The following is a 10,788-nucleotide window of genomic DNA, read 5'->3' on the forward strand; positions in this document are numbered from 1 at the left end:
CGCGGTGGTCAGTGTAGCCGCCGACTCCTACCCAGGGAGGAGGGCGCGGTGGTCAGTGTAGCCCCGACTCCCACCCAGGGAGGAGTGCGCGGTGGTCAGTGTAGCCGCCGACTCCTACCCAGGGAGGAGGGCGCGGTGGTCAGTGTAGCCCCGACTCCCACCCAGGGAGGAGTGTGTGGCAGCTTCCTGGAGTGCTCAGCTTGAGTTACTGCCTGCATCAGTTAGGCCGTGGCTAGTTGAAGAACTGTACCCCGAGTCACACTGAGACTGGTCAACCTCGGTAGCTTTTGGTTCAGAAAGTTCGTGACACACTCATCTTTTCACCATGAGATTTTCTCAGCCAGGGCGAGTTCATTCTGGAGTGTGGCCCCAGGAGAGTCAGAGCACACTGTCCTCAGTGTGAGGGAGGGAATACACTGGAAATTAAGTGCACTGACAATATCGGGGCATTTAAAAACTCATGGCATTAATGTATATTGCAGCGGAGTTGCCTCATGCCGAGGGCCAGCATCTAGGGTCAGCATCTGAGATGATGTGGGTGGCAAGCCCCTGGAAGCCCTCCAGAAAGACGCCGTGCTGGGGACCACATTCACCACACCTAGTCTCCTCCAGGGCTGGAAGACCAAGTGACGCTGTCGGTGTCTGTCTGGGGCCACTTTGCACAAACAGCACGCACCTTTGAACACAAGAAGCACGCTTACCCTGCGGTATGCTTTGCCCTCTAAGAGGCCCACAGGCGCTGACAATGGCTGAGGGGACAGGTGGCCTGCCCTGGCCAAGGCTCGCTCAGGGGCAAGTGCTCACTGGCCCACATGTTCCTTGTCAGCCTCCTCCGGGTTCCTGCCCACCGGCCTGTCCCCAGCTGGTGCCAGCTGGAGGGGTTCATGACTGACTCCCCTGTAATGCACGGACCTTGCGCCGCGCAGTGCCAGGTGAGAGCACACACGTGCTGGCCTGTGTGCTGCGGCATTTCACCCCACACAGCCCACAGGCCTGCTGATGGCTATTGGTCTTCATAGGCTTCTGTGTCGAGAATACTTACTCGAAGGTAATCGCTACGTCATGGTTTTGAGTAGGGCCTTAGCAGTCGGGTCTGAGACCTGCAGCAGACTTTCAGGTATGTGCTGTGGTCGACGGTGTGGCCTGCCGGAGACAGGCCAGAACTAAACGAGCAAGCAACGGCGGAGTATTCGTGTACTGGAGGTATTTAAAACGTTCCTATGTTACTAGTTATTTTGAGTTAAATAAAAACGAAGGAGAAGAAAACAACTGCACTCTGAACACGCCGTGCCCTTACTTAGAGCCCCGAGGTGCAGCTCATACCTGTGTACACCAAGACTGCTCGGACGTAAGAGCCGCAGGCTTGGCCAGCCTGCCCTGGCCAGCCCGCCCTGGCCAGCCCGTCGGGGCCCCCTGGCTGTCGGCTGCCTATGCCTGTTCGTGCTGGCCCCTGGCCGGTGTCTGCCTCCCCGTCCTCCTCCCACACCCAGTTCTGTTCCACCTTCTCTCACCTGAACTCAGCTCAGGGGTCAGCAGCTGTGATGCCCGGCGGGTCCTTCACTGTGGCCCGGCCCCCACGTACTTTACGTCGCCCTGGCTCGTAAGGCCAACTGAAGCAGAGAAGCCAGGCTTTGATTTTTTTCTTTTAGTCGCCAGAGAGGTGAAAGCACGGCCCAGGGGCATGGTCCCACGCAGCCCCTGCACCCATCTCGCCATCCTGCAGGGATCCTGGGCATGCACGCACACGCACCCAGGTGTGTTTGAGACACCGTGTGGCGTCCAGCTCCTGTGTCCACAGGCCACGGGCCAGCCTGGTGTGACGGTTGTTCCTGGCCTGTACTAGCAGGGGACATGGTCTGGACTTGACCTCCCAGGCCTCACCGCCCTGTCTCTGGGACGTCCGTGATAGGCGGTGTCCTGGTGTTTAAGCCGTGGTTGACATAATGTGGGTAAAGTAGTCCGTACAATTTCTGGTAGTTGAGAACACACTGTAAGTTACAGGTTTTTATTATTATTATTATTTTAAAAATCTATGGGCCAGCAGGTGGTGTGGTGATTAAGGCGCTAGACTCCCACACGGCTGACCGTGGCTCAAGTCTCAAACTTGGTGGCTTGCTTTCTCACTTTCTCTCTCTCTCTTTCTCTGGTCAAATTAAAAATAACAATAATACAATTAAATAACATAAAAAGAAAAATAACCTCCCACAAAAATGCAGTCCCGTCATGCCATGGGTGTAAGCCCATTCCTGGGCCGTGGTGGCGAGGACAGGCACTGTGCACAGGAGTTTGGAGGGATTTGAAACCCTATCGGGTATGAAGAGCCGGTCTGAGTGTGGAAGGAAGGCAGAGGGCACGACGTCGTGAGGGGCCTGACCGTGCCTTCGGGGCTGCGGGTTCACTCAGGGCAGACTCCGGCCCGGTCCTCGCTGCCTCCCGGTCGTCATGGGGCTGAGTGAGCTCTGCCTCGATGCTTGTGGGGAGCCTGGGCAGAGGCGGCAGTCAGACGCTCACAGCGCCCCGTGGTTGAGGGTAGATGTATGCAGGGGCACGCTGCTCTTTCGCAAGGGGGCAGGCCCGGGTCTTGGCAGCGGGCGGGCTGGCAGCTCACAAGTGGCAGTGCCGGGCCTCGAAGGGCCTGGTAAGGTCTGGAGCCAGCTGTCCTGGCACGCTGCCGTCCAGGTCCTTGGTCCTGGTGCCCGTAAGGCAGTGTGCTTAGGACAGCTTTCTGACAGAAGTCGGAGGGTGTGACGTTCAGTGGGTGTTTGCTCTGAAAATCCATTCGGGGAATATTTGGGTTGGTCCCCACGGCTCTGGTGCAGATGTGCCCAGGCTGGCTGTCGGGAGCAGGAGCCGCCAGGTGCACCCATTGCTGGCCTTCCCTCGCTGCAGTCCTCCCCGTGGTTCGCACAATGCAGTCTGCTGTGGCCAACCCCACCCTGGGTGCCCGGGGAGAGCCCTGCAGTCCTCCCTGTGGTCCACACAGCGCGGTCTGCTGTGGCCAACCCCACCCTGGGTGCCCGGGGAGAGCCCTGCAGTCCTCCCTGTGGTCCACACAGCGCGGTCTGCTGTGGCCAACCCCACCCTGGGTGCCCGGGGAGAGCCCTGCAGTCCTCCCTGTGGTCCACACAGCGCGGTCTGCTGTGGCCAACCCCACCCTGGGTGCCCGGGGAGAGCCCTGCAGTCCTCCCTGTGGTCCACACAGCGCGGTCTGCTGTGGCCAACCCCACCCTGGGTGCCCGGGGAGAGCCCTGCAGTCCTCCCTGTGGTCCACACAGCGCGGTCTGCTGTGGCCAACCCCACCCTGGGTGCCCGGGGAGAGCCCTGCAGTCCTCCCTGTGGTCCACACAGCACAGTCTGCTGTGGCCAACCCCACACTGGGTGTCCAGGGAGAGCCTTGTAGTTCTGTGTGTTCCAAAGAGGTTTGTTGCAAACGTTAAGGAGCCATAAATTTTCGAAAGAAAGTAAGCCCCAAATACAAGTCAGACATTGGGCCGGCGGGTGGCCTGGAGGTAATGGCAGCTGGGTTCCACACAGCCAGGTCGGGGCCAGGTCCTGTGGCACGTTTACACGTGTGTCCAGAATCCCGAGAGGATTGTGGCCTGACCATCCTGCCGTGGGGGTGAGTCTTCACTGTCCTCTCTCCATTGCTCTGTTTCTGGTGAGCACATGTGCCTCAGCAAAAAAAAAGTAGAGAAAAGAAGCACAGAGATCGAGGATATTCATGTACATACGAGACGGAAAGGAAGTATTAAATACTTACGGCTTGAAGAGGGTGTGGACGTGCAGAAGCATGCCGGGATGCCTTTTTGAGAGATCAGAAAGCAGCCGTCACTAAGGGTAGATGAGGTGACAAGGGTGCCCGGATCATTGAGGTTTTTTTTTTTTTTTTAAATAAACTGAATGCAGTCCTAATTGAATCTTGTTGAATTTTAAATCTCCGAACTAAGCAAATTGATACTAAACTTCAGACGGGAATATAGGCAATAAATGGAAAAGCGTGTTCTGGGGAAAAGAGCAATACGGAAAATAAATTCTGCCAGATACTGGAACACACATAAACCAGAAGAAATTAGCTCTGGGGGTAAGCGAGACTAAAGAGGTTTCACACGCACACACGCACACATGTGCACACACATATGCAGGGTTACACACACGCACACACACACACACACACATGCACACACAAAGTGGTATTTATAGGCATTTGACAAAACCCTGAAAGGTCTAATAGGATCATGGCCAGGGAAATCATGAAACAGGCACTCGGCACACACTCGCGGACATTGAAGTGACACGTGTGAACAAAGCACAGCAACACGGAATCATGTGTTGTGCGCAGAGTATCAGACACGCGTGTTCGTATTTACGTTAGGCTTCCACTTTCCGGTTTAAACGAGCACGTTTCATGTCAGATTTAAAGAAGAAAGGACCGGAATGAGATTTTTGTTCTTCCTAAAATTCTTTTCTTACAATTTTCTTTCAGAGAGATTTTTGCTAGGGCACATGTGCTCACTGGAGACACAGAGATAGAGAGAGACAGAAAGCGAGAAATCACCCCCTAGGGGGAATGGCCACGCCGCAGTCCTTTCTCCTCTATTCTCTCTGGATTTGGGGCACGCATGCACACGTGCCCAGCGTGAGTTTTAAGCCACCGGATCCGGGACTTGAACTGCAGTTAACTGCATGGGAGTCCAGCAACGTAACCATTATGCCATGTGCTGGTCCCATGTTCTTATACTGTTCTAAAAATAGAAATTTAATATAGGTTATGTGAACTCTCGTATGGAACTGACTGAATGTTAACCAGATGTACTGGGTAAATGTCTGGGTTACTAAACTGAACTAATAAAGAATTCTCACGTGTGAACACAGGAGTCTTGTCTTGCCCACAGTTACAGATTCTCTGACTGGGCTCACATTCCTCTGTCCCCAGACTTACCCTCTCACGTGCTCCCATCTCTCACGCTGCTTTGCCTGTTTTTCTGACTCTTGAAATATTTAAATAGTTTCTGTTTTGCTACTTTGCATAGTGATAGGATGAGGTTTTTTTTTTGTTTTAAGAACTCTACCAGGATCTACAAACTTATTTTTAGTTAAAATATTAGACACTCTTTAATGATAAATAGAATGATTTCCAGCTTCTACTGTCTCTCTCTCTTTCAGGTAAGTTCCTGACCAGGCACGTGAGGACCCGTATTCCAAATGACCACCATGCTGCAAAAGGTACCCTGGGTATTTCGGCGTCACTTTAAAGGACTCCCCGAGACAAAGTAGAATGTAACTAAGTGCTTCGGAATAAGCAGTTTTGTGAGAACAGATTTAAAGACATAGTAGTATCAAAATGTTTTTCAATGATGCGGATGTAATATATGATAAGACTTTTCATTCTGAAGTCTTTGGCAATTACTATCAGTATATTTGGGAATGAAAAATAAGTAAATTAGGCATCTTTCTGTCAAGATATTCATTGGTGAAAAAGAAAGATGGGGAAAGAAATTTGAACATGGTAGGCAAAATAAACTCAATGGAATTTGTTTATAGAAGTCATCTGTTTTTTAAGAGCTATGCTTCATGTTCTGTGAAATATTCAGAATTACATGTAAAATTGATTTCTTTAAGATTGTCAAATTGGTTTAATCTGGATAGTTCAGATAGATTGCATTCGTGCAGAAAATGCCCCAGATTTGTACGTATTAAAAACTTTAAATACAAGGGAAGGAGGGGAGAAGATGAGATAGCATAGAGAAATAGCAGAACAAAACCCTGCCCTGCGGGGGTCACACGTGTGGATCGGGAAGTCTTTGTTTTTTATTCTTTTTTTAAGACATGAATCTTGTCTAGACAAATCTCTTGCTTACCCAGAAGAGGCCTTTAAAGTGTGGACGTGTCACACCAGGTGCAGAGTCCCACCGTGGGCTCGGACGGGCAGCGGGGACCATCCCTGGGCCGTCACGGAAGGCCAGTGGCGTTCTGTGCAGTGGATCGTGCTAGCTCTTCTTGGAGTTAATAGAGAAATCCAACAACAGAAGACACAGCCGAAAACCAAGAGATATTAACCCTGCTTTCTTATAAAAAATGACAATTTTCAAAGAGTCGCTAATTTGCTTAGAAATTGCCTCAAGGCCTCAAAACTTCCCGTCAGGTACCCTTGAGGGGCTTCCTGGGGGAGCAGTGTGGAGAAGCTGGGGGCTAACGTGGCTCTGATGGGTCACACTCCCAGACGTGCCGCCGGGGCAGTGCCATCTCCCGTGCTCCGCGGCTGTGCTGAGTGTCCCGTGAGGGGTAGACACTTGGGCGGAGTCCCGGTCAGCTGGGCTGTTCTGGGAGGGCGGGTGCTGCGTGTGTCCCACAGAGCTGATGTGACCATGTTAGCACGCCGCGACACAGTGCGCTTGGTGTGGGGATGCCAACTGGCTGGGAGCTGGCACCTCCAAGGGCCGAGGAGGGGTCCGCTGCGGCCCCTGAGGCTGTGGGAGCAAAGGAGCGACCTCTGTGGGGATCTCGGCATGGCAGAGACCAGACCCACAGTTCCCGGGAGAGGGGAGTGACACCTTGGAGGGTGTCAGTGTCGCTGCCAGGTCAGGGGAGACAGAGGCTCTGTGAACCCAGCCGGGTTCCCGCCTTGGGGGCCTTGTGCTGTGGGCCGGGGCCGTCTCTGCCAGGTGTGTGCAGGGAGAGGCCTGGGTCAGAGCGAGGGTGCTGTGGCTCTCTGAACACCCCCAGCCCCGTGGGGGCAGTGCAGGCGCAGGCAGCTGGACAGTGTCAGCAGGACGTGGGAGGGGAGAGAGGACTGCGTCTCTGAGAAGGAGAGAGGGAGGAGGCAGGTTGTGGTCAGGAGTGGCCGTCGCTGCTGGGAGGTGCGTGCTCCGGCATGGCAGGGAGTCCCAGCAGGCTGTGTGCACGCAGGGCGCAATTGGGAGTCGGAGGGGACGGAGAGGGACTGTCAGCACCAGCTTTTCTGCTGCTCTGAGAAGGACGTGGCTGGTGCCTTGTAAGAACGTGAGGGAGGAGGCAGGGCTGTGGGGAAGGGGGAGTTACCCCAGGCCTTCCTGTGGGTGTTGGTGAGGGGTGCGGGGTGCGGTGCCACCACCTCCTCGCACCTGGGTGTGAGCTCTGACGACCAGCAGGCGTGATCCCCCTTCAGGGATGTGCGAGAGCATTCACCCCCCTCCCCCCGCCCTGCCCAAAGCATTGGTGACCGTCTCCCGATGACGCCGTTTTCATGGCCAAATTTGAGGACACATTTTGATCTTAACCCAAGACTACTTTTTTAACCCAAAACTTCCATCCTGTTTACCATGACAGAAGAGATTTCTGTCCCTCCGCTGGTGTCACTGGCTCTGGCGAGCGTCCTCTGGACGTAGACTTAGGCAGAGGTGCCACACCAGCCAGAGCAGAAAGGCTCTGGGGGACAGCAGTCGCGAGCCTGTTCAAGGAGAGACCCGGAAAGCCCCTGGGGACTGCTGGGGTTACTTGGCACCAGGCTCAAGACCACGCAGGTCTTCTGGTGCGGGGACTGCCCTGTTCTTGTGTTCCTGGTTTGAAAATAGAATCTGTCAGGAAGTCGGGGCGGGCCTCCTCCCCAGTTTCACACGTCCCGGAGACAGCACCTGGCCTGGCACTCCGGAGGTGCACATGGAGCCTCCCCAATACGTAAAGTGCTCAGCTGCTCAGCGTGAGCGAGCTGTCCCTCCAGGAGAGGAGGGCCGCACCTCCTGGGGCTGAGGTTGCCGCGAGAGCCTCAGCTCCACCAGGCGCCCCGTCCGGTGGCCATTGAGCCAGGCTGGCCTCTGCTCCCTCTGCTGGTCTGGACGGCAGAGTCTACATGGGAGGCCCCTCCTCTGCTGCTGCCTCCCAAGGAAGACAGACCATGTAGCAGGCGGATGGCTGGTCTTGCCCTAGGGCGGGACTGCCTGGCACAGGAGGGGCCGGAGCGGTTAGAAGAGGCCACGCTGGCTCCGAGCTTGCTGAGTGGGGAGGCGGCCAGCAGGGGCGCTGTGGCCAGCCACCTACAGCCCTGTTGTCACCTTGGTTCTCTTACTTTGCAGAGGGCATGTGCGCTTGCAGGGGACGGGGCGGCAGACTGGGAGAGAGGGAGAAAGTGAGAAAGCCCTTGCCGGGCGCTGGCCACGCCACAGCCCCTTCTGATTCTCCCTTTGGGATCTTGGGCACTCATGTCGCCCAGGGCTGCGGGGCCTAGAACTCAAACTTCCGCACTGGCCATGCTGAACCCAGCTGCCACCGCCCCCATGACACCAGGTGGCCGCTTTGGCCACTGCAGTGGGCACAGCGATGCCACGAGTGCATACGATGACTTAATTCCGGATCTGGTTCCAGGGCACACCCAGCTGGTAGTCGGAGAGTCGGATCTGAGCCCAGAGGGTCTACTAGTGGGCGCTGACTCCTAGGAGAAAATGATTTAAAATGTACATCAGTTACATAAGAGCTCTTCTGAAATATTTCTGGGACTAAAAGATGGAGGGAGTGAGCAGGTGGACGTGGACCGTGTGTGGGAGCATGCACGGGCCAGATGCTGGCAACCCCTGGTAATGGCGTTCCTGCCAAACTGCAAACCTATGTTGACTTGCTTACCTCTTTGTAGCCCCTCTTCTTTATAAAAATAAAATTAAGAAAATTATTAAAAGTGTCTTTTTTGGGTAGAGGTTTTTGCCTTCTGGCATACGTGCTTCCTGGAGAGAGAGACAGTGAGAAATCACCCCTGGGGTGACCACGCCGTGGTCCCTTCTCCGCCATTCACCTCTTGGGATTTTGGACACACATGCACACACACCTGACGTGAGTTTCAAGCCACCAGTCCAGGACTTGAACTGCTGTCGGCCACATGGGAGTCCGGCAGTGTAACTGCTATAACACCTGCTGGCCCCAAGAAAATTATTTTATCCATCCATTCCTTATCACTGTTTGGGGGCTTTAAGACCAACTGGAACCTGAAGTTTATCAGCACGTCACAGACCAGGTGGCCTGGCTGCGTTTCTAGCTCCCACGGCGAGCCCTGGGGCTGTCCGTCTCTTATTCTCCTGCACCCTGCTTTTCAGCCCCGAGTCTTTCTGCTTCTTTCTCTGACCGCTGTGATCAGGGGCATGGCAGAGCTGAGTCTCGTAACGAGCAACTCTGAGGACGAGTTTCAGCCAGGCCGGGCGCCTGCAGGCACCGACTCTCCTAGATGGCCGTGCTCACGCCGTCAGCCTGCCTGCGAGCTCTGGGGCACTCTCCCTGCGTTCTCCCCCTCCCAGCCACGGAGGCAGCCTCGGGGCAGTCTCCATTGCAGGGTTGTGGGGGACGTGTTGGTGCCATCCCTCTTCTCTGCCGAGTTGGCTGTGGCCAGGTGGGGTGCGGACATCTTTGGACGAAGTCCTCGGTTGGGGCTCTGTCTCAGCGGCATGTGGCAGCAGGCAGCTGGGAGAATGGCCCACCTTCAGCGTGCTGTCCTCTGCACCAGACGGCAAGGCCAGGGCCCTGATGGTTGAGCCGCAGTGGTAGAGCAGCCTGGGCGTGTCTGCTTCCCGTGACCTTGCTCTGTGTATGTGCTGGCCACTGGGGGGTGGTCGCGGTGAAACCCCGCTGGCTGGCCCTCTGCCCGTCCGTTCAGGAGTGGCGTGGGTGCAGACCCCGTCTATCTGGTGCGACTAGGTGGCTCCCGGCTGGCCCGCTGGGCTGGGTTCTGGTGGCCTGTGATTAGAGAAGCCCGAGGCCTGTTGCCCAGGACGCCTCAGTCCCTCCATCTAAGACTGATGTCTAGGCACGACTGCCCGGCAGGACCTGCTGTAAGGCCATCCGCACACGGTCAGCTGGTCCTTCCCCCCAGCTGGATAGGCCATGGGCTTCCTGTTCTGGGAGGACCTGGACTCTCCCTCTTCATCATGGCCAGCTCTCAGTGACGAGGACGGAGTACCTGCTGGGCTCTGAGTGACGAGGACAGCGTGACTGCCAGGCTCTGAGTGACGAGGACAGAGTGCTGACCTTGCTCTCGGTCATGAAGACAGTGTGCCGGCCCGGCTCTCGGTGACGAGGACAGAGTGCCGGCCTGGCTCTTGGTGATGAGGACAGAGTGCCGGCCCGGCTCTCGGTGATGAGGACGGCGTATCTGCTGGGCTCTGAGTGACGAGGATGGCACACCTGCCAGGCTCTGAGTGACGAGGACGGAGTGCTGACCTTGCTCTTGGTCATGAAGACGGTGTGCCGGCCCGGCTCTCGGTGACGAGGACAGAGTGCCGGCCTGGCTCTCGGTGACGAGGACGGCGTCGTGACCGTTGCACTGTCCTCTGGTCTGTCTGCTCACCGCGAGCTCGCCCACAGACCACCACGAGTATTCTCACATCCTAATAAATGGAGGAAGTGACTGGTCAGATGGTTTCCTTTAACTTGGGGAACCCAAACGATGCACTAATTAGGGATTTTTAAGAATGAAAACATTTACTCGTTTGTGATGAGAGTACGGGCGATGATTAATAATGAACACGGCTGACGAGTATCCCAGTACACGAGAGGCACCTTGGCGCCCAGGAGCACAGGACTGCAGAACACGTGTGCTCGCCGGCGAGAGAGAGGGAGTGAGAATCAGCCCGGGGATGGCCACGCGGTACTTCCTTCACCTCTGTTTCCTCTGGAGTTTGGGCCCACATGTACACGCCCAGTGCGCTTTTCTAACTGGCCGGTGACACAAACTGGGCAGTGGGACCCGGCACCCGTTGTTGTCCATCAGTGGCCCCAACTGAGTCATTTTGTCCATACCTTTACCTACTAGCGGGACCTCTGGGAAGGGTAGTC

The 10,788-nt window shown here is 55.7% G+C and overlaps 1 protein-coding gene across 9 annotated transcripts in view; it reads left to right on the forward strand.

The window, feature by feature from the left end:
- Positions 1-5,196: 5,196 nt before the first annotated feature.
- The window catches only part of ANK2 (ankyrin 2), a 333,322-nt gene continuing 327,730 nt past the window's right edge, over positions 5,197-10,788 (forward strand). For all 9 annotated transcript variants that reach the window (XM_027765833.1, XM_027765842.1, XM_027765857.1 and 6 more), the window contains exon 1: positions 5,197-5,223. In XM_027765833.1, coding sequence (XP_027621634.1) covers positions 5,203-5,223 — 21 coding nt within the window. In that variant the 5' untranslated portion in view covers positions 5,197-5,202. The remainder of the gene's footprint in view (positions 5,224-10,788) is intronic.

Source organism: Tupaia chinensis, unplaced genomic scaffold, assembly GCF_000334495.1.
Source record: "Tupaia chinensis unplaced genomic scaffold, TupChi_1.0 Scaffold139767_1, whole genome shotgun sequence".
In the NCBI taxonomy this organism is placed as follows: domain Eukaryota; kingdom Metazoa; phylum Chordata; class Mammalia; order Scandentia; family Tupaiidae; genus Tupaia; species Tupaia belangeri.